General features: G+C 42.2%; 1 protein-coding gene across 2 annotated transcripts; it reads left to right on the top strand.

Moving 5' to 3' along the window:
• Window positions 1–1,078: 1,078 nt before the first annotated feature.
• On the top strand, window positions 1,079–23,341 carry spats2 (spermatogenesis associated serine rich 2). 2 transcript variants are annotated; one of them, XM_086159725.1, is made up of 13 exons: window positions 1,079–1,169; window positions 5,141–5,415; window positions 7,822–7,901; window positions 8,959–9,067; window positions 10,526–10,575; window positions 10,691–10,913; window positions 12,112–12,273; window positions 12,390–12,525; window positions 16,470–16,528; window positions 17,632–17,741; window positions 17,878–17,980; window positions 18,789–18,934; window positions 19,096–23,341. In XM_086159725.1, exons 2-13 carry the CDS (start codon window positions 5,391–5,393, stop codon window positions 19,339–19,341), a joined length of 1,449 nt encoding a protein of 482 aa, XP_086015851.1. In that variant the 5' UTR covers window positions 1,079–1,169; window positions 5,141–5,390; the 3' UTR covers window positions 19,342–23,341. The 2 variants fall into 2 exon arrangements, with proteins under 2 accessions (XP_086015851.1, XP_086015854.1); XM_086159728.1 differs by having other exon boundaries at window positions 1,091–2,445.
• Window positions 23,342–23,443: the final 102 nt, after the last annotated feature.

The following is a 23,443-nucleotide window of genomic DNA, read 5'->3' on the forward strand; positions in this document are numbered from 1 at the left end:
AGCTTAAAGATACCACTCTGGTTTAAAGAGACAGTTCACTTGTAATGTACCTACATACATTATTTTGTCTTTAGTTGTTTATTTTTATGCACCATTCATATTTGAATGATTGTGTAAATATTGATTTGGCTTGAGCTCAAGGATTAGCCTGGCATATCCCATTCAGCCCATGAAAGATAACCTGGAACTTGAGCAGTGCATCAAAACAATATTATTGTAACACATTTCATGATTATTATTGACCATATCTACCCAGGATTGCAAGTATTATCTTGCATCTTCTTTTTTTGTCTTCCTTTACAATAATGTAAAATCATCCACACGTGACTTTCATTGTTTAACATCTAAAACTGAAACTCATCTAAATTTAGCATTGGTTCTTGCTTTCATGTTTCACACGTCCGTCTGGCATGGCGGCATCCCTCTTTTCATTTTCTTGAATTCTCAAACACAAACTGAAGGCGTTTTTTTCTGAATGTTGAAAAGTATTTCCAGTACTTGAAATTTGAAAAAAAAAAAAAAAAAAACCTGCTATCTGAGCATTTTAATAGATTGCTGACAGGAAATTTGTGTTTTGACAAGAACATCAACCTTAGTAGGCTTTTTCTCTTCTTCCTAAGAGCAGACTTCTCTTTTTTAATTTGCACATTTGACAATACACTTTACATTTCTGTGTATGTTTACCGTACCCCTGCACTGTTACATCAGGTTACTACAGTATGTTGTATGATTTATTTATCACACTTATCTGGGTGCACTGTGGACAACAGAGTAAGTAAATAAAAAAAAAAGTAAATAAATAAAAATGAAGATAAATAAATATAAGAAATTAGGAAAATGACAGGAAATAGAGATAAATATACACTTGACAGTGAATATATTCACAAAGCAGTGGGGTTTTATTTACAAATAGCCATAATTTAGCAAAGAGTGAATAATAATAATAATAACAAAGGACAATTATTTATTAATTAATGACCAATTTACCAAATATATGTTATCAAACATATTAAAAGGGTGTTACTTCGCCTCCAACCTGGCAACCGTGAGAGAGTCTGGTCGAGGAAAATACAGCAGACTCGTCGGCATTGAAGACGGCTGGCGGCAGCGGCAGGAGCTGCGTGAATCCTTTTCCAGAACCTACTGTCCGCTTTTCTTGCCAACACCAAGTACGTATTTGACGCCTTTTGCCGACTAACGCAGCGAGCCAACGCCTCTATTCACCATGAAAAGTTGAGGCTTCGGCGCAAGTAGGGCTGTTTAAAATAAAAAAGCGAGCAGTAAAGGAGGTGGGCTTACCATAGCAGAGATTTGGAATAATAAACGCCAGCTAGCTGAGCGCTAGCTAGGGCTGCATTCAAAGGTCCAGCGTCAAAGAAGCGAAAGATTTCTCTTTGCCGCAGTAAGTAGTCGGCTGTTCCCTGTTGGGATTGTAACATTTAAGTGAAATGAATGCGGAGAGTAGCCCCCCTCCCTAAAAACAGCTGGCCCCGCAAATCTAGCGCACCGTTAGGTAATATTAGCAAGCTAACATTATCTCCTGAGTTGAGCCGAATATGTGGAATGAGCTGGATGGCAATGAAGACGAGAGCTTCATGGGGACGTGTAAGCAAATTAGTCTTGAAAATAATTGGAAAAACCATTAGGGGTAGCTTGGTTTTGTAGCTGGCAGAAATATCGGTTAAACTAAAACTAATTATTAAAATAAAGGAAACTGGCCGCTAAACAAGGTTAGCCATAGTTAGCTAACATTGCCTCAAAGTTGTCGTTGTAACGGCCACCCCCGCCGCTCTCCTAGGTAAAACCTGAGATGGTTCTTTTTGTTTGAACGCATGGTATTAGTTATTGGGTTTGGTCGGATGTTTTTGGCAAATACGCCACTGTAAAACAGTGTCTGGAGTGAAATAGAAGGACTTTGTACAATATTAAATAAAAAATATACATGTCATGCAAGACGTTGCAAATGAAGACTGGGACTTTTCAGTCGGACTAACCACCGAGTTGCATTTTCTTGCACCGTCACAGTTCAGGTGGTCTTACAAACACCTGCCATCTTGTTCATTTCGGCTTGTTCCGTTTTACTTTTAAAATAAGAAAACATGCTGAGTCTGCATCCCCTCCACCCCCCTTTTTAAATGTTGCACCACTCAACACAAGGACTCCTTGCTCTCTTGCAGATTTAAGCACCATCCCTCTTGATAAACATAATGCATCCTTGTGTTTGCGTGATTTGCCACTGCAGTGTCACGCAAGAAAGGAGTCTTGACGTGTGTGTGCGCAGGTGTGGTGGAACCAGGACAGGACAGTGACGTCCTTATCAAAAAAAAAGGGGTGTGTGTTTGTCCAGCTCTTTAAGTTTCTATTTCAAGAGAAGCGCGCCAGAAAGAGGGAAAACTTCCAGTAGGAAAACAGCTGACCCATTAAACTGAGTACAGTCTGCTGAAGGTATGTTTGAACCATTGTTTTTTATGACATGATTGAATAAGACTGAGAAATGGCAGCTATCAGCGCGTGTTGCCTGTTCAGGCTGATAGCTCCGTTCCTGGAGAATCTCGGATTGTTTGACCCATTTCTATTTTATCTAATTGGTCAGTCCGGAGAGACTGCTCAATATTCCAGGCTGGAGGACTTTCAACACTCAACTGCTTGTTGAGTCTTTAAACCAAAGTTATTTTTTAATACTGCATTATTTGCTAAATTAAAAAATGGCATTAAGAAAATATGAGCTTTTTTTAACATTTTATATCTCTTCTCACCATCCAGTCAGTGAAGTTATATTTTATTCCTACTATCCAGTGTTTATAGGATTGTGGCTAAAAGGTATATTCAGATTTAAAAACAGGCCAAGGACGGTTGCTTTTCCTTGTAATCTGCGTCCATTTCCCTCTCAGGCTTAATTTTAACCATCATATCCTGCAAGTATTATGCATTATTGCTTGAGGTGGGGGGGTGTCATTGATTAATTGGATTTAGCTCAAGTCTTGTCCAATGTCCATTGTATCCAGTACCCACGTGTCATTATTTCCATGAAGACAATCTCTTCAGTTTTTATAACCTTTTGCCTTTTTTTTCTTGGGTCAGGCAATCCCCCCCTTGCTCACAACGGTCCTTTTGACTTGACATTAACGTGACATGACATTGACCAACTGTGTGTCAGGTTCACCTTTTGTTAGACATGTTAGAGATAGGAGCGTTTCACAACTCACCAGTTTCGTCTGTTTTTTAAATACATTTATTTTTTGAATATTACCCCTCCACCCCCACCTAAAAACAAACAGTTCCTCCTGTGTCAATGCAACTGATGTGGTCTTTGGCTCTGCGCCGCCTCGCATTCAGCAAGCTGTTTTCAAAGGTGTATTATCCAAATTCTATTTATCTTGATCAGTTACAATGCTGACATCAAACAGACACCTGTCCTGACAGCCATGGGCTGGCTCCAGGAGAATTCAGACTACTAAAGGTCATTTGCTGTCAGAAGAATTTATTCGCATGTTTACATTTACAGTCAACATCGTCATCAGGCCCAGATATCTAAGTAGGTGATGTATAAGTGATGAATTGATGCCACATAATTTAATGGAAGCAAAAATGATCACCCCTTTGAGGATTGAAATTGAAGAATCCCAAAAATGACACAGCAGACTGTTGTATTTTGCATAAATGTCATTGTAGCAACTCAAAGTGATACTCGGTGGTTTCTGTGGCCCCCACATGCTTGAATGCATCCCTGATGATGGATGGTGTCCTTGGGGTTCTTACAGATCTGGACCAGGGCATCACTGAGCTCCTGGACAGTCTCAAGATTATGGATGAGATTCCAGGAGATAGTTACTTACCCCAGGAGAACTGGGCAGGGCCTGTTGAATGTCCTTACACTCTGCGGCGGGTTTGGTATCGGGTCCTTTGTGCAAGGGGAGTTGGATTAAAAACTGCTAGAGCCCTACAAAAAGGATCTCCATGAGGCCACTGGTGTGACTTCTTTCTAAACAAACAATCAGGGTCCACGAGGGTGGCCTGAGGGCCAAACATCCTGTAGAGGGCCCTGTATTCATTGCCCAGAACCGTAGAGCTTGATTGGCCTTTGCTGTAGAGCACCAGAAATGGCAGGTACGACACAGGTGCCCTGTGCTCTTCACCAATGAGAGCAGTTCAACCTGAGCACATGCGGCAAAGGTGAAAGGGTCTGGAGATGTCATGAAGAACGTTATGCTGACTGCAACATCATTCAGTATGAGTGGTTAGGCGGTGGGTCAGTGACGGTATGGGTAGGCATATGGAGGAATGTGCAGGCCTCTACAGGTTTAGATAATGGCTAAATTATTGCTATTAGGTATTGGGATGGAATTCTTGGACCCATAATGAGAACCCACACTGTTGCAGTGGGACAGGGTTCCTCCTGGTACATGACAATGCCTGACCTCGTGGCTAGAGTATGCTGGCAGTTCCCGGAGGATGACAGAATTGATACCATTGACTCCCCCGTACATTCACCTGACCTAAAACCATAAGATGAACCATACATTTAAAACCATACATTTTGGTTCTGTTCATCCAGCGCCACCAGGTTGCTCCTCAGACTGTCCAGGTGATCATTGATGCCCTGGACCAGATCAGGGAGGAAATCCCCTGGACACCTTCCGTTGTCTCATTAGGACCATACCCTGACATTGTCAGGCATGCATACAAGTGTTGGGGCCACATAAACCGAGTGTTAACTTGAGCATGTTCCAATGACATTCTGGTAAAATGGATCAGTCTGCTGCATCTTTTTTCACTTTCGGGGTGTCTTTTATTTGACCCCTCCCTGGGGTGATCTATTTAATTTCCGTCAAATTATGCGGCATCCTTTCGTAACTGATTCATTACCATGAAAGACATCAAGATTATTTTTTTTTTCTCCCCGTTTAGATCTAATGTATTTTTGAAGTATTCCTCTATTTTTTTGAGGGGGAGCGACGTATCAAATAGCCAGGGGAAAATTAATTTAATTTGATTTGCATTTGTTTCTTCAGATTGAGAAATGTGTGCAGCAAGGGTTTAGCTGATTTGACATGTTTTTGCTTCCTGGATGCTCACAGTAAACAGTTATAGATCAACGACATTATAACCATGGTTATTTTTCATCTACTCTCCTCTGCAGATCTGACAGAACTTGGCCACAAACCAAGAAGAGAGAACCTGAAACTTTGCCTGAATGGTGGATGCTGATCTGAACTTTGTTCTTCCAACCCTCTCGCACGTTGTGAGCCTGTCAGCATCTTCCTTGTCAGAAAAAAAACCTCAAAGTGAACTCGACATTTCCGGATCCTTTATTTGAATTCCAGCTCAAGCCTATTTGAAGGGATATCAGTTTCTCACATAAAGTCTGCGTTAACTTCAAGCTGACAGGCATGGCCAAGAAACACAGCCAAAAGGGTATGTATTTGTTTTCTGAGGTTTTCTAGTTTCACCGCATTTTGTAGCTATTTCATTTTTCAAATAGACTGATAAGATGGGCGCACTAATTCTAACATTAAGTTTGGACTAACTGCAATTAACCGGAGATGGATGGTTATGAAAATTTGATTCAACTCCAGACGAGAAGTCTGCTCAGATTTAACCTGCCCATGACCCGCTGGGGTTCTGATCCACCTTTTATTCTGTCTATCCAGTCTGGCTTGAGTCCTGATCTATTGCTGCAGGTCCCGTTTAACAGTATAATGTCTGTTAAACATTATGTGTATGTGGACACGTTTCACAGTCTGGCTGAGGAGGGGCTACTAACCTGGTTTTGTTTTATTAGCTTGTAAATCAAAGTCAGTTGATTCTGACAGCTGGTTATTTGTTTCCAAGACAATTCAGGACCTCTTTTTTTGTAATTATTTTATACTTTTTTTTTTATTGCTTGATCCATGTAGGTTTCGGGGTTTGTGTATCAATGTGGGCCCATGAACGCTTGTTGAACAGGAGACGTTTATGATGACCTGTTACGATGACGTGTACCTACTTTCATGCCAGTAACTAAATTAGCGCTTTACTTCTGGGTCTCTTAATCAGCTTGGTCCTCGAACTTCTTCATCCATCAGATCACACAAACCTTGAGCTTATCTCTCCAGCAAGAATGTCTTTTGTCTGTTGTAATTAGTGATCCAAATCTGAGGCAGCGTCCAGACCCTAGATGTGCAGATGGGATGTCTGTTTGTTTTTTTCCCTCTCTTCGCTCTTCCTCTATGGAAGTGTTACCGCTTATGCGGGCGCTGAAGTGGCTTTGCTTGAATACCTTGTTAGTACTCTATTGAAATTAAAGTCCTTCCACCTCCATAGTGCAGCAAACGGCAACTTTGGATCACCCTTTTATCAACAGTTTAATTTATCACACATTCCCTGACAAGGCTGACAAAAAATAACTAGAACCTTTAAAAAAAATAAAAGAACAACCTCAAAGTGCAGAGGAAATAGAAAAAATAAAACAAAAAAAAGTTTGTTCTCAAAAACCACTTGGTATCACTCAACAATTATGAGATTGCAGATTTGTCCTCATCAGTGTAAAGGTGACAGAAGGCACTGACCAGAATGTCCAGAACTACTGGCTCTTCGATTTTTATCTCACGTAATCACGCCATCGCAACAACTCATTGTAAATTGTGACAGTTAAAGGTTAAGGGAATTCCCTAATCCCCCAATGACATACTGGTATGTATTGTGACGAATTATGAGACAGTTTAGACTTCTTTTTTTTTTGTCTCTGCAAAGAAATCATAATTCCTTCCAAGTAATTTATTCATAAAAAAAAAGAGCTGAAGCAAAGGGGGGGGGGGGGGGGGGGCAAACCTTTTGTAGAAAAGAAGTAATATGTGCTGCCAGTCTGAACTGTCTTGATGGAAACCAGGGCCCCGCAGTTTATCGTCTCGCCATTGCAATGTGTGCACGTGGGTTAGTCACATTGCAGGACACGTAATGTCAGCTAAGGCAACATTAGCTCACACATGCCACATATTTATTGCTGCTTGATACCAAAAAAACTTGCAGGGCTCTAATTTTCCGTGACTAAACTACAAGGAAAGTCTGACCGATCAGACCTGAGGCGTGTTGGAACCTTATAGGTCATCGGGTTTTAAGTTTGCTCTGGTGAGGAAGCAAATCGAGTATTTGACCACAAGCAATTCGAATCTGAGCGGCCTGTTAGGGTCAGCAACTGTCACAACCGTGACGTGTAAGCATGGTTCCCGAGTCTGAGAAAACATGACATCCATTTATTTTATTTTTTCACACCAACGGAAATATTGAAGTTTGGGAAGCAAAGGAGCGAGGAAACAGAACGATGTGTGTGTCCCTGAAAATCAGTCTTTTTCATCTGAATTGTGACAAGCATTGTATTATTGATCGTGTATTTGTGAGTACGCAACAATCTTCCTCTTCAGTTTTCAATATCTGATGTTCTTAGTCATGCAAAAATGAAGTTAAGTAGTTTCTATGTGAAAGTTATGATTGACCTCTTGGACACTGGTAGTGCCTTTTTGAAAATTGCCTCAATACCAATAACTGTAATTGTGGTCAGTGTTAGTTAAGTGAAATGTTTACCTCCTCCCGCAGGAATTCCTCAAAAGAAACCGCAAATCTGTCAAAATTGATATGAAGTCCTTGTACAAATTATGACTATAAATAAACGCAGCAGGGAGTTACTGGCGAAGTTTTGAGGTCACAGATGGCACCAAAGACTCCTTCATGTTTTTGCGATGGCCTTCGAATCATGTTTTTGTTTTGCAAATTACACTTGTGTTTGGTTTGCAAATCCCACTCCAGACCTCAATAGACAATTGAGTTGTTTTTTTTTTTTCCTAGACACGTCCGGCGTCGTGTTTGACACTCATTCAAAGATGGTCATGTCCCAGGGAGGAACATTCGAGAGGATGAAAGAGAAGGTAAGAAAACACAGGAGGTCGGGAAGACGACGGCATTTGAATAAACTTAATGACTGAGCAGTTTGAAGGCAGCTGCAAGAGCCAAAAACCTCCCAAGACAAAATGTAATGTGGAGGCTTAGAAAGTATCATACATGTGGAAAAAATGTCTTGTCGAGGCTCAACATTACTTTCTGTGACAGGGGGTCAGCTACTTCTTTAACTGCTGATACGTAATTAAGACGTCAAATCAAAATCTGCTACCAGAGTTGATCTGCCAAGTCAAAATGAGAAACTTTCAATACTCAGTTTAGCCGTTTTGTTTTGTTCTCCCTTAATGTTAACTCACCAGTTGTTTTTCTGTATTTTGTTTGTTTTTGGCTTTTCAAATCGGCAAAAAAATGGATCCAAAAGATCATCACATTGCAGATTTTTCATTTTAATCAACGATCAATCAGGATGAAATGGCCTGAGAATCAGATTTAAATTTGGCAGCAGTAATGAGTATCAGGGAAAGGAGGGTAAAAACCTCTCATTATTGAATGATAGATCACAAACACCAATCAGATTCCTCTAATTTATTCCCAACAAACGTGTTATGTTTACATCTGGAGAAGCTTTCTCAGCACGTTTACAGCTGTATGACGTAATGTACTGGCTACACACAGACATGTGGCTCCTGTGATTATGTATTTATTATTTATTTATTCTAATCACACCTGGTCGTAAAACCATTACAATACAGTCTTGTTGGACGTGTCACCTTTTGTTGCTTTTACAGCCTCATTTTGTTTAAATGAATCCTAAATTGCCAAAGCTGTTTACAGTTAAAGACAAAAAAAAAGGTTTTAGGGAAAACTGAGCAAAACATGACCATTTTGCTGTTTCAAAATACTTTAAAATCCTATTTAGTTTTACTTCAAGCAGCTGGTGCTTGCGTGTTTCGAACACATTATTGAAGACTTCAATATTATGTTCAGGCCAGCCCTTTAATTTGATTTCCCTTTTAGGTCCATGTTGAATGGCTGTCTTTCAAAACCTTCTTCTTCTTTTTGGCGTGATTTTATTTTTCTTCCTAGATAAGCGCTGTCCGTGCCGTTGTCCCCAACAAAAGCAACAATGAGATTGTTCTGGTGTTGCAGCATTTTGAGAACTCCGTTGACAAGGCCGTCCAAGCATTCCTAGAAGGTATGGGGATGTCTCGGAGAATTGTTGAAACAGGAAGCTTACCAAATACTGTTACCTTGGTTACAGTGTTACCCATAACACAAATAGGTCTGGGCATCTGGAAGGCAGCACAAATAACATCACAAAGGAAAATGTTAAAGTGACTGACCGAGCAATGTAAATATTTTTTGTGTCTATGTGATACCGCTTATTTACCTACATCACAAAAGAGTCAACTGATTCCGCTGTTATCGCCATTTTTAACCTGGATCTTGTTGACGCGTGTCTGACTCACAACCTGAAATGTGACGCATGTTTGGTACATGATATAAGTGAACTGACACACAATCCGGGCATTTAAAGCTACCTTGTACCTGTTGCCATAGATGACAACAACACTAAGAAAAAAAAAAAACCTGGAAGATTATTAATCCATGATACAGACTGAGTGAGGTATCCTCTATGGCCAGAAAGGAAAATTTGTAAAAGGAAAAAAATTGCAAACCCTGCAAATGATGCTGTGTGAATCCCATATTTCATGATAGTATTGAAGTTATTTGGAGAAAGTATTTGCTGATGTTAAAGATTGATAGGTATTGATATTACCAACAGGAAATTTATTCAGTCTCATAAGATGAAATGCATAATAAATACCTCATACCTCAGGATTTTACACCACTGGACGCTCTCATCTATTTGCCTATAGGGCGATGGAACGTTGCACTAGGATTCGCTTTCAATCTGATGTTAAATCTCTCATTCCCAGGTCGGCCTCTCAGGCATGCACTGAGAATATGTACACTTTGACGGAAGACCATGTGTGTCGCCGTGTCAGACTCTTGCGCTAACATTACCCCGCACTCAAACTTCAACGTCAGCAGCAGAGAAATCACAATTTTGATTGCAAGGAGGGTTTAATGGACTGATCAAAACATCTGGCTCTTCATTAGAGACAGGAGTGAGTCAGAATTTTGCAGGCAAAGCTGCACAAGCGTCAAATGATGTCTCCATAAAAGGGCTAGTGGGAAAAGTGGAGCTGCTCTTGAGACAGGCAGCGCCTCTAATTACTAATCTCTGGAATGCTTTTGTAAAACACTGCAATAATTCAGTGTAAATATGCGAAGCATTTTAAAGCTTGATTTTTGTTTTGTTTTTTTTTTAAATCAGATTGCAGCATATATGAAACCTGATGCTCCACATGCTCGCCCTGCTTTCTTGCCCAGGTCCAGTTGTGCTGCACACATGGCTTTTGTTCTACCTGGGAAAGCCCTTTTAATTATACGTTGTGTATTTCACATACACAAGACTTGCGTCTTATGCCTGCCTTTGGTTGAATTTTAGAACTAGAGGGTTGGCCTTTGTCGTCAGACTATCTCCACACCTTGTTTTAACAGCGCTTCAGCGCATTCTCATGTCAACTCTGTTATGTCAGTGTTTACCTTCATCCTTTCTCTTTGCATGACACCTTTCACTTTTTAGGCAGCGCCGTAGAAATCCTGAAGGAGTGGAACGTCACTGGTAAAAAGAAGGTAAAGAATTGAAAACCTGATTATGCAGCTGATATGTAAGAAAATAAGACCTCATTTCATTCCAACTGCTTGGTGCAGTTGTTTGAATTCATTTTATCTTTATATTTCTCTCCAGCCCAAGAAGAAAAAGAAGCCCAAGCCTCAGCCACTGGCGTCTGCAGAGCCTGTCCCAACCGAGGTCAGATCACCAGCGGAGGGCAAGGATGAGACCAACGGCTTCCACGCCAATGGATCTGCAGTGGACGGGGAGTCGCTGGACTCCCTGAGTGAGCAGCTGGACTCTGCCTCCCTGGATGCTTCCGAGCTGGACTCTGAACCCGCCACGTCCGAAATGCCTGGTAATCTTGCAGACAAACGATCATGAAGAAGAAGGTGGGGGAGGGCAGGGGGGTGCACGACAATACATGTTTTTTTTTTTAGCTGACACATGATTCTGGCTCTCCCAGCTGGGCCACACAACTGCAACGTGGAAGCGTGTTCCAACATCTGGTTGTCATTCTGTGCAAAGGGTTTGAATTGGTTAGGAGCACCTTCTGGTACAAGCAAGTTAAAGATCTAAAAAGAGGACCGTTTTTCCCATTTCTTTTTTTTTTTTTTATCCCATTTTATACAGATCTATTATTTAAATGTCACATTTATATTTTCAAGCTTTCATACGAAATCCCTATTTTAGTTTTCTAAATGTTGTTTTCTTTTTAATTTCTGAATTTTAGAGTCTTCCATAAAGTTGATGCAATGCAAGTAGTAATCTCTGCTCTGTAGACAGTTTTGTTTTTCTCAAATTCCCAACTGCATTGGTAAAGAAAGCTTTTACTTTGCTGTTTTTTCCCCCAGCACCTAAGGCTCAGTGTTTTGCACATTAATCTTCAACTTCAAACCTCAGTGACCCTCTACAGTCCTAAATCTCTCAAATCGCTTGACCTTTGAGAGACATTTGTTCAAAAGCGATTATTATAGTCACATTTTGAACCTATTAATGGAGATGTTGGACTATTAATTGTTGTTGTGGCTGGTTTGTTCTTGTTCAGGGCTTTCTCAGACAATGAACAGGAAAATGACCAAGAAAATGGTGTAAGAAGAGCAATATCTAGGAAAAAAATAGGATGGCTACTGGCTGATATGATGCTGAAGTCAGTCTGGCTTCTCTTTTTAGAAATCTATGAACATCTACGATCACAAATGCTTGTTTTTCCACCTTTGAAGCAACAACGCCAATCTACTTATACATGTCAAATTAATTTCAAAACAAATTCAGTAAAGCTCTTATGACAGATTTCACACTTTGCTGGTATGTCATTGCATCAAGATGCAGACGAATATTAGTTCAAGCTTCGCTCGCTGATATTGATAAATATGTAGTTGCTGAAAATAAGGTGCTCAGCGACAAATGAGATAAAACTGGTTTCTTGCGCTATTACACATGGTTTCAACGTGCACTGAGACTACGCAGATGTTTTCTGACGCTGACTGATTTTTCAAGTAGCCGTTACCAACTTACTATCTCCGACCCGCGCCTCCCCTCCCCCCTCCTCACAGGTGCAGAAGCAGAAAGTTCAGCAACTCAGAGAGGGGGGAGGAATCACCAGGGTCCCCGAGGCAACAAAGGCCGGCACCGGCAGCATTCACATCCCCACTCCACTTCATTAGCGCCTGCCAGTAATGAGAGTCAGCAAGGCTCGTCAGGAAATAAAAAGATGGGTAAGATTAACGCTCTGTGGTCAAAGTGGTTCCTCTGCGCAATAGCGATTCACTGAAACCGAACATCCCAGAAAATGTGATGCAGTCAACAATTACGGAATGTTACTTGCCGTCAGCTCCCAACATCGACCGCTCTGTGAAAGACCTTCAGAGATGCACCGCTTCGCTGACCCGCTACAGGATGGTGGTGAAGGAGGAAATGGACTCGTCGATCAAAACGATGAAACAGACATTCGCTGAACTTCAAACCTGGTAAGTCATTTTCTTTTACCCCATTCTTTGCAAAACACGCCACAAGTGCTAGAGTGCTCTTGCCAGCTATGTATGTACACCGCACCAAAGAAGTTCCATTCCCCAATATACCTCCAAACCAGTGTTGGCTGCATTGGCCCTTTCATCCCTCCGCTGCAGCTCCCTGTGGCTTTGGAAGATAATATTTTTTTTTATTTATTATTTTGTTGTAATCCTAAATTTGAATATTATGGTGGTCTTGGCTCATTAAGATAATACGTGTTTAATTGTCACTCAAAATCTGCACCGCAACCGCCGATGTGCAACACCTGCCATTATTGAGCTTTTACAGCCCTGACGTGAAGATACTGTGCGCTGAAGCTCAGGGGCTAAAATCACATTAACCGGGTAAAATAAATATTTTAATTGTCTATGTAATTTGCAAATATATATTTTGCAGTGTTCAGTGAAAGTCTTATTTTTTTTGTGCTGACAGCTGACTGCGCACTCCAGTACAAATGAGAAAACGATGACGGCACAGACTTAGATGGCATTTTGATTTGCTGCAGTTGGATAATTTAAGTTCTGCCTTTTATTTCAAAAATATGAGAAGTACTCAAATAGACATGACCATTTTATTGAAATGTAACCTTCAACCCAGTGTTATTTTTTGTTGTTGTTTTTTTCTGGAGTTCACAATGTTTTTGTTGCATTCAAAAAAAAATTTTTTTCATAGCAATTCATTGATTTCATAACTGCAACACACTTTAGTTTTTTATAAAAAGCATAAAGGGGGGGGGTATGCAAGGTTATCTTCATTCAAGATGTCAGAAGGATTTTGCGGATTTTGCGGATTTTTCTTTTCTGTGGGAAACAAATCTAAATGACTCTTGGAGCATTTTAAGTTGACTTCCCCAGACCTAGACTTATTTTGAAAGCGGAAGTTCACGCATTTACCTTTTTATTTATTTATTTATTTATTTAGCCTTATTTTGATTTTTTTGTTAAAATTTTTAGTGTTTTTATTGCAACACATGTTGCCAGTCTTATCACTATTTGCTTGCGTGACAACCTACTTCCAAACAATGTGGGTTGTTTAATGTTTATACCATACTGATGCCATATAAAAAGTGAATTATTGATTTGATAAATCTTTTAACACCTCCACCCCACCGTGTGCTTTTAAATTGTTTTTTAATGTTTGTTTTTTTTTTTTTAAGAGGGATTGGCGAACCATGCAATTGTCCAGCCTTAAGGCATTCAGGAGGCAAACCGGCATTTGAGTCTGGCTCTTTGGTATACAAGACGCCGTAACTAACTATCTAAACACTGGCGTCTCCAACTGGTGCAAAGCTCTCCTTGTGAAAACAAGGAAGTACCATGGTAATGGTGTTAAAGTGGGCAAGGGAAGGAGAGAGCAGGCTGAGAGCCCGAGTCAGTGGATGAAAGAGGAGGTATCAGTGACGAAACTCAGTGAGTGAGATAAAGAACCGTCAGAACGTTGAGCAGAACGCTTGGCTTAGAGGAGGGCGACGTGGCGTTGTGCAGGCTGATCCTCCGGCTGCGTGTCTCTCCTTATCATATTCACTTCAGATGCTGGCGTCACGCATCACTGACTACAACACAACTACAACAGTAAATACATGAGGAACACCCTGATGTTTGTTCATGTGTGGAAAATTGCCTTTTCTAACGCTCCCATCAACTCATCGCTCTAATGTATCTCCGCTTCACGGATACTCAGGTGTGGTAGAAATGCAAATAGTATCACACAGGAAACAGTCGTGGTATTTAGCTCCAGCTGCATCTGCCCCCACCAAGAAATGCATTGCCAAAAGAGTCACATGAAGAAAGACAAAAAAATGCTTTTATTGTCACATACAAGTTGTACATAGAGCACAACATCAGCAAAATTTGACCACTGCAATTAACCCGTCATGGATGCACCATGAGCAGAGGCCTGCTAAGGGACAGCATCGGGGAGCAGTTAGGGGTTCAGTGTCTTGATCAACAAGACTTCGACAGGCTAGGAAGAACCGGGAATAGAACCACGAATGTTGGGCTCCAGGGACAACCCCCTGTGCCATACTGCCCCCATTATCTTGTACATGTGTTCGTGTTACAAAAGCTTCATGAGTGTCATGATTTTTGTAGGTTTCACAATCTGTCAAAGGGCTTCTTCTCACCTTTGTCCCTCTAAACGGTGGTGATCTTGCATAATGGAAAGCTCAGTGTTCCGCTGGTTGAACTGCTGGTGGCTTTATGACATGCCAAGAACTAGAAACTAAGCAGAAATGGAAGTGTAGTAAATGGAATACAGTTTCAGTTCTGTTTGAAACTGTTCACAAGAAGGATCTAACACTGTCTAAGCACAAAGTTTCCAAAGAAAATAATCTGCCAATATTCCAATTTTGGAGAATTAGAGTGGAAATAATGAAATATCCTGGACAATGAGTGGAAAGCTCTTTTTTTCCCTCTAGTCAAGAAATACCACAATATTTTGTCTGGTGGAAAAAAATCACATGAAAAACCCAACATGATTATCCAGATGAATGAGGAGCTTTAACGCCTCATCTAAACATATTAGAGCCTGACACCGCATCACTGATCTGATGTTTGAATATACAGTTTAAGTATTGCTCTTTAGATCATTTGTCTCCTCTTGACTATTTTAAGGGGCTTTAATGATCAAACTGTATGTGCAAGTGCATTGTTTTTAAGGTGACTAAATCGGTAAATGACCGATTTACTACAATTTTTTATCAGTCCCATATGTTTTTTTTTTTTATTTTGATGTATGGATGTGATTTTCTTCCCCTGAAGATGTTTTACCTCTTCATCAGTTCAATCCGTACTGAAGACGTCTCTCAGATGAGCGGTCAAACGTCTTCAAGGGAAGAAAATCAAGTTCTGTTATCTCAAGAAGATTTCAACAAAAATTAACCATAACCGGAATGACAGAACCTCCACAGACACTACCTTGTACAATGAAATTCTTCCATAGCACAGTGAGACCAGATAGTTGGATAGGGTGAGAAGAGAAAGGTTGTAGAGCTTACACAAAACACATTAGACAAACTGAGCACAGTGTTTGATGTGCAAATGGAGAAAGTGCAAAATTAAATGTAAACCATTTGATTCACCCAGATCTGCAAGTCATGTCGTAAAGTGAATGAGTATGTTCAATATGTAATGTGAGACATGATTATTTGGAGTATAATGATTGAAAATAGCTTGCTCTGCATTTGGATAGGACTATTTCTTCTCTCTCTTCCTCATGCTCACCACTGCAAGTTTAATTGATAAGTGGGATTAAGCGATTTTTAAATTGTGACCGCAACTGTCGGAGTGCAAAGGCCAGTGCCGAGAGGAATTGAGAGGAACACGTTCGTCTCAGGCTTCTGTCCCTGACTGATCTTAAAAATGCTTCGGGAAAAACAATTTCTACAAACAGGTGGGGACCCCCGAATTAAGATTTACCTTTTTTCAAGACCAAAAAAAAAAAAAACACTTTTGAGAACTGTTCCCGAAACACCCGTCTAACAGGCGTTTCAATAAAATCCAGGCTACAATAGGACCTGGACGGGAAACTCAAAGAAACAAACAGTATTTATTTTTATCCATTACATATGGAAGCCAGCTGGCATTTCAAGGGACTGGTAGAATGCAAAGGGTACCTTTCCTTCAAGGTCATATTGTATCTTATGATAATGATTTGTCGCCCTGTGACATGGAGCACTGCAGTACATCAGAGCTCAGACCGTGGATTCCGAAGTATTACTGTTGTGCTGCTGTACTTCTACTCGCAGCTGCCTCTTGATTAGTGTTCTTGGGATTTCTCGGTAATCTCACTGCAAACTCAGCACTCATGGTATTTCAGAGCTACGAAAAGAAAAATGACCCGCCCACCCCTTCTCTTTCTCTCTTTCTCTCTCTCTCTCTTTTTTTTTTTTTCCTCCCTGCAGTTTAATGGACAGAGAAGTGACTCTGCTGGCAGAAATGGACAAAGTGAAAGCAGAAGCCAGTAAGTATATTAAATATGTAAACTGAGCCTCTGACCTGCTTGTCCCACAGCACTAGGCGGTATTCGTCAAATAATACAACCTCAAAATATACAGTCCTAGTATGGTGCCCTCAGGGTCCTGGAGTATACCTACAGCTACCTGTGTATGTAACATGACAGAGCAAGACTGCATTTTTGCACAAGTAGGCCATACTCCCTCATTCTCCTCTCTCCGTGTGGAGGACTGTGTATTCCAGGCGTGGAAAAAGTGAATAGTGTCAGGTGTCAGGGGACTCAGTGCTGTCTTTGTGTGTGTGTGTGTGTGTGTGTGTGTGTGTGTGTGTGTGTGTGTGTGTGTGTGTGTGTGTGTGTGTGTGTGTGTGTGTGTGTGTGTGTGTGTGTGTGTGTGTGTGTGTGTGTGTGTGTGTGTGTGTGTGTGTGTGTGTGTGTGTGTGTGTGTGTGTGTGTGTGTGTGTGTGTGTGTGTGTGCGTGAAAGGCAAGTAAGAGAAGTAGCTATTTGACAATGCAAAAGACAGCAGGTTTATTCCAAATGTTTTCCTCTTGTCATTTTTGAATGCACCCTTTTTGATAATGTTCCAGCATCTCGCCCAGACCTCATCTTCCTTGTCGCTTATCTTATGCATGATAACAAATTAAAGGAAAAACCTCAGAGCGACTGAAAACCTCTGGTCACGTTCACACCTAAGATAAATTCATCTTTGGTCCTCAGGATACTGAGGAGTGGCTTGAATCTACTTTATACAGCTGATCTCCGTCTGGACGTGATGGAAATTTCTCAACAAGTTTCAAGAAATATCTTGCTTTTTGTTTTATTATGACTCCCCTGTCCTTTTGGAAATGAATGTTTTGACTGCTGTGTAAACTGGGACGGCGTTAGCTTAACTAAATAAGAATTTTGGATGAGTTTTTATTTCAAAGAACAGTAAATTGGATGTAGATGTTGAATAGAATTGAGCACAAATCCACACCCATCGAGAGGGAAGCAAATGAGAACTCAATCTTAAGCATTTAACGTTAAGGAATGTTACTTATGCTATAGCTCTGTTAAATAGAAGTAGTCCATTTATAGTAACCTTGCTCATGACTGGCTTCCGTGTCCCAGTGGTTGGTTTGGATGCGCGGCAGAAGAGAGCGGAGGAGCTGCGGCGGCTGACAGACCAGTCAGCCTCCATGTCTGAGGAGCAGTTGACAGAACTGCGTGCCGACATCAAGGTGACCACACCTCCCTTTTTTCAGGCTGGGCCTCAGTCAGATTGATAATTAAATCCATCGCTGGCATCTTTAAAATTAGCTGAGACCAATGTTATGATACCGGTAATTATCTCCTCCCTGTTTACTCCCTTTCCAGCACTTTGTTAGCGAACGGAAATATGACGAGGACCTCGGCAAGGCCGTACGATTTACATTCGATCTCGAACCGCTGAAGACCAGCATTGTGTGCTTCGGGTCAGGTGAGGAATCCTCTTGTTACGCCTCTACTGCATTTGTTCCAGGCGACGGGGCCAAACGCAGATCATATTTCACTTGTGCAACTGAAGTCACCAGCAGGTGGTTCTATAGCTCACCACAGGTTACCTTCACTTCTCAACTGTGTAATGCACTGACTGAAGGAGCAACTCTACCATCTAGGGTTTTGTCTGCTCCGGTTTTCTTTATTCACGCAGCCCTTTTGCACTTGTAAATTGACAGCACATCAGCGGAACTGTTAAAAAACACATCAATTGCGTCAGTGGCCGTGAATTACATGCGATACTTTTTCCCCTCGGGATCAGTCCTCAGTATTGTCAGCAGGAGGAAGCTTAGCCTGTGGGAAACGGAAGCGTTCAGGTGTAGACACCGCTGACAGCACAGAGACGGTCGCGCCGGGAGAGAACCTGCTCATCGATTCAATGTGTCGCCGACTCGCCTCATGCATTTTCTCATTCTGCATCCTTGACGTTGCACGCTAGAAAAAAGAACAATCTTGAGGGCGCGTCTGTGAGACAAGCATTGCATCTAGTAAATTACATACAAGTTGCGTACCAGTAAATTGTATCTTCGTGCACTTTTGTGGAAATTAATTATATGAGAAGTTAGAAACATCATCTCTGTTCCTCTGTATGTCTGGTACATGTGGAGGAGGTTTTCATCCGCGCAAGCTGCCAAAAAAATAGAAAGTCAATTCTCGGTGGTTAATTTTGATTCCCGGGCATGATCCACGGATGTACGAGAATACCCCGACTCTGCACCGCAAGTAACTGAACCTCTTTTCTCTCTCAGTTTACCACCCACGTACAGGCTACTCAAATCGATCCCGTTGTAGCTCCACGTCCTCGTCTGTGGCAAGTCCGAGTCTGCTGGAGATTCCCCCGTCTGCCCAGACCCAGGGTGCCCCCAGCGAAACCCGTCCTCCCCCCACTAAACAGGTCAGGCCGAGCTCATTATGTTTGTAGATGCAGTCGAACTTGAATATTGGATTTTTCATTTGAATTCGTAAGAACTGTTTTCAACGGGAAAAAAAAGACTTGCGGTAATCACACTGCCCCGGTTTCAGACCGTGAAAGCTGACGTCTCACTGTCTCATCAGATTTTCCAAGGCAACAGGCGCACTTTCCAGGGTCAAGGCTATCACTCGGGCAGCCAGCGGTACAACGGCAGCTCCTACCATGAGAGAAACGCCAATCGCTCTAACCACCGCTACCAGGGTGACAGCGGCTCCTCTGCTCCTCCCTCACAATACTCGAGAGGCCCCTCCGTCTCCTCATCCTACAACCAAGACCGGCCCTCCCACAACGGCCTTCCCCAGCGGCCCCCGCGGACGCATTGTCCCTGACGTTGGAAACCACCTCCTCCCTCTCCTCGCTCAATCAAACCCTTGCAAACTAACCCTTGCACTCCCCTCCCTCAATCCCCCCCCCCCCCCCCGCATACATACATACACACACACACACACACACACACACACACACACACACACACAACTCCCCAACTAACTTCTCTCAATGAAGAATAGAATTCAAGTTTACATTGCAATCGGTTGAGCTCGGCTCTCCATCCATTCATCCTCCAAACTTGAAAAGCTCTCGCTGTTCCGTAACGGCTCTTTGGTTTCGCACTTCGCCGCTCACATCCCGGTCCCGCTTCTATCTTTAGGCCCCTCCGAGACCCCGTTTGCCGCCCCGCCATCAGTCTCTTACCCTCACGTCTACACCACTTCGGAGAAAGCAGTAGAGCAAAAGACTGACACGATTTACCTGCAACAATTTGTGCACTATTGAAGTTGAACTCTTAGTACTATTTTCTATTTTTGCTGCGTCTTACGTCAGCTGTCCGATTTGCACCTCAGATCTTCTCCTTGTTTCCATTTCAATGCCTTCTCTGTCGGAGCCGTTAGTGGAAGTACAACGATAGTTCTTAATAGATTTTTTTTGTTTTGTTTTTTCTGTCATCAGAAGAGTAGACATGCAATCAATGCTAGAGACATAGAGACAGAGACAATGCGAATCATTTTTGAGGTAAAAAGGAAACATATCAAACTATTTCAGAGCTTTCCACATATGGCTGCTATAAACTCTTGGGAAGTTGTTCATGTTTTGAAGTAGATAAGTTTGAGAGTGACATGGGGAACACTCTTTTTATTTTTTATTTTTTATTTTTATTTTTTTTTTAGGAAACGTTTTGACATCCGAGAAACACAAACAATCGTGTCTGTGAGGATTAGCTTAGCGTAGAGCCGTCCGAGCCGGTGTCGGTCCAGTTTGTGACCCGGCTTTCATTCGCACCGCAGGCAGATGTGGTCCAAAGGTCATGTGACTCAAAGAATATGTTTTCTCTCTAAATCTCATCTCGTTCTCAATCAACTGTTTGCTTCACAGCCCAGGATGCCGTGCACTTCTTCCATCCCTCGGTGAACTTCCTAAGGTCGTCGGTGAACACCGTAGTATTTAGCTGCTCTCAGCTGTAAATTTGGAAGTCAGATTTGAATGCGGAAAAGAACCCGTAAATTTAATTTCCCTGCTGGAAACCCTTTACTGTGGCAGCCTGGGTTGTACAGGGAGAAAAACACATGGTTTCATCCTTCCAACCGACGAAAACAGTTTTGAAAGAATACTTAAACAATCAGAGAAATGCGGTCAGATCCTCCCAAGGATTCAGATTCTCACCACATCTGGACAGAGATGTTCTTCACAATTGCACCGCAAGCCCAATGACAGACATTTTTCTGCGCTGGACTTTATCATCAGGCTTAGATTTTGAGTTTGAAGTTAACAGAGATGTTTTGTCCTCCCCCGTCATCTGTAGGCCGAACCTCGCTTCGTCTTTTCACTCGTCGACTTGCTTCTTTGGGTCACACGGACTTGAAATCTGTGTCTGATCCAAACTGCCCCCCGCCACGCACGCACACACACACACACACAGTTTGAAACCATTCCTTTCAGCAGCCGGAGGCTAAGAAGCATTCCCCTCCCGCCAGCGACCGCGTCGCTTCACGGCTCGCTGTCCGTCCTTCTCTGACAAACCGAGGCCTCGTAACCTTCTTTAGAACCGAGCTGTGGGACGGGAGGTCAAAGATGACCATGAAAAGCGTCCGTGTTCCTCCATGCCATCCATGCCATCTGGCCCGTCCTCCCCATGCGAGGTTCGCTCTTGTTTAGTTGTTTAGATGCACAGGTTCAGTGTATTAATGCTTGCCTTTCGTGGGAGAAAGTCTTCACATTTGCCTTTTGTGAGAAACCCGGCTGTCTGCATCTAGTCGTTCCCGACAGACGAGTAGCAGAGCAGAGGTGTGACAAATCTCGACGTGAGAATGACACGAGATCCCCTCCCTTTTTTTTTTTTTTAACCTGTATATCTACATCCACACCCTCTTTGTCACCTGGTTGGAAGTGAAATTGACGAAAGCAATTGGACTTGGTGGTTTAGTCTTGTCCCGAATTCCCTGTTCTCGTAGAATCAAAGCCTCCTGGCCAGCGGGAATCTCACCGCTCCTTCTGCCTTGATGCGACCTGTTCTTTTCGTGGCCCGGTGGTCCCTCCTGCTCCGCCGCCGCCTTCTGCTTCTGCACAAACATGCAGCTGCGGGGCCAACGTCGGAAAAACAGCTGCTCGTCTCGGCGACGTGGCGTCTTCCCTCCGGCAGGATTTTTTCTTAGATATTGTTCTCTCCCAGTTTTTCCCCTTTTCTTTGTTCGTAACAGAGGGAGAGTTTTCTTTCCATTAGAGTTGAGATTTAGGAAATAGGTGGTTAAGAAAGAGCTATTTGTTGCAGGGTCATTTTTTACATTGAGGGCGTGGAGATCAACCCCAGTTAATGCAGCTGTAAGTCTGAAATATCTTCCTGCGTGTCCTGTGATCTACGTTCACAGTGTCTGGTGTCAACTTGTGCAAAAACTCCTCGGAGGACAGACGACAGCAAGCATCGTGATTTTAAGGGTCTGGTAACGTGTTAATATACTTCAGTTTCATTTGGTATATTAACTTGATCGTTACCCTTGGTAAATATCAGCAGTAATCAGATTATCTCCCCTCCCCTGAAATAAATCACAAAGAATTGATTTTCCACAAAACAGAAAGTGACTCCTTCATCTGCACAGTTATCATGATAGGGATATGCCTGCAAAAGGAAAGGGAAAAATTGTCTTCCAATTATTATATCTGTTTTTCCCACGCACCCCTTCAGTGAAACTCATGCAGAGATCAACGTGCATGTCTGTCGACCCGTCCTGACTGCATTAAGGGATGTTATCCCTTCCTTGTCTTAGGTCCCCGAAGGCGGCCTCCTGTTGCTTCGACACAGTTTTCACGTAAAGGAATAGTAGGGCATTTTGGGGGGGAATCGCAAGCCAGATATGCATCATCCGACGCCTCCAATTCACCTCTGATCATGTGATGCGTCACGATGACCGCCGTCAGGCCCCAAAGACCACACCTCATGACCGCTGAAGTTTTATGTTAATTTATTGAACGCCAGGAGGCAGGCTTTATGGTTAGAGAGGCTAATCAGCTGCATATTGTGGTGTTTTTGTTTTCCTTAATGGGGGAGAGATCCTGTTTTTGATGTCAGTGTTCACATTAGAGTGGGGAAACAAGTCAAATTCCCCCAAAATGTGAAACTGCACAGGTCAGCCAAGGTGAAGTTCCTGGAAAGAGGTACCGCATTTTTATATTTTCCTTTGTCGACATTGATCTGCAGGTTATTTGATCACTGCGGTTCATTTTTTTGCTGTTTGATTTTGTTTGTTCTTCAACCGCCCCCCTCCCCTCGAGAGACACGCTGAATGAATTTAATTAAACCGAAAGTTTTGTTTTTAGTCTTTAAAGCGCTGTCTTTTTTTTTTTCTTTTACATTCCAAATTGTAGGAATATTAGTTTCTCGCCAAAGAAAAATGTTCTGTTTTAAAGTTGTCGCCTTTTTTTGCCCCCTTTTCCTGTTTTAAGAAAAAAAAAATCCAAAGGGGATAAATCCATTACTTCATCTGTCCCTTCCTATCCCTTGTATATACATGTAGCTCGATGATTTGTGCTCAAGCGGGCATTCTCTGTGACATTCATATAAGCCGTCAAGGAGGTTTGATTGTTTAGTTTATTGGTTCTTCAAGTTTAGACCCCGAGTCCCCGTCAAGATGACTTCTGAGACAGCTGTAAACTCAAGTGCCTTTTGTCTACCATCCATCCATCAACAACCCACACCCATTACCACAACACACGCGCAAAGACACCGGAGAATGGACCAAAGACATCGGCCGTCCCTGACATGTATCCCCATCCCCTCTTCCTCCCCTCACACTGAATGGCACACTTTTCATTTAATACAAATAAACTGTTTGCAATACAGACTGTGTAATGTTGCATTTTTCCTTATTTTCTTTTCTCCCCCCTTTTTTTTCCCACCCAAGGCTCATCAATTTTATTTATTTTTTTGTTTTCACGCCTGAA

Source organism: Fistularia commersonii, chromosome 14 (genome assembly GCF_037954325.1).
Source record: "Fistularia commersonii isolate RoL2024-O1a breed Wild chromosome 14, RoL_Fcom_v1.0, whole genome shotgun sequence".
Classification (NCBI taxonomy): domain Eukaryota; kingdom Metazoa; phylum Chordata; class Actinopteri; order Syngnathiformes; family Fistulariidae; genus Fistularia; species Fistularia commersonii.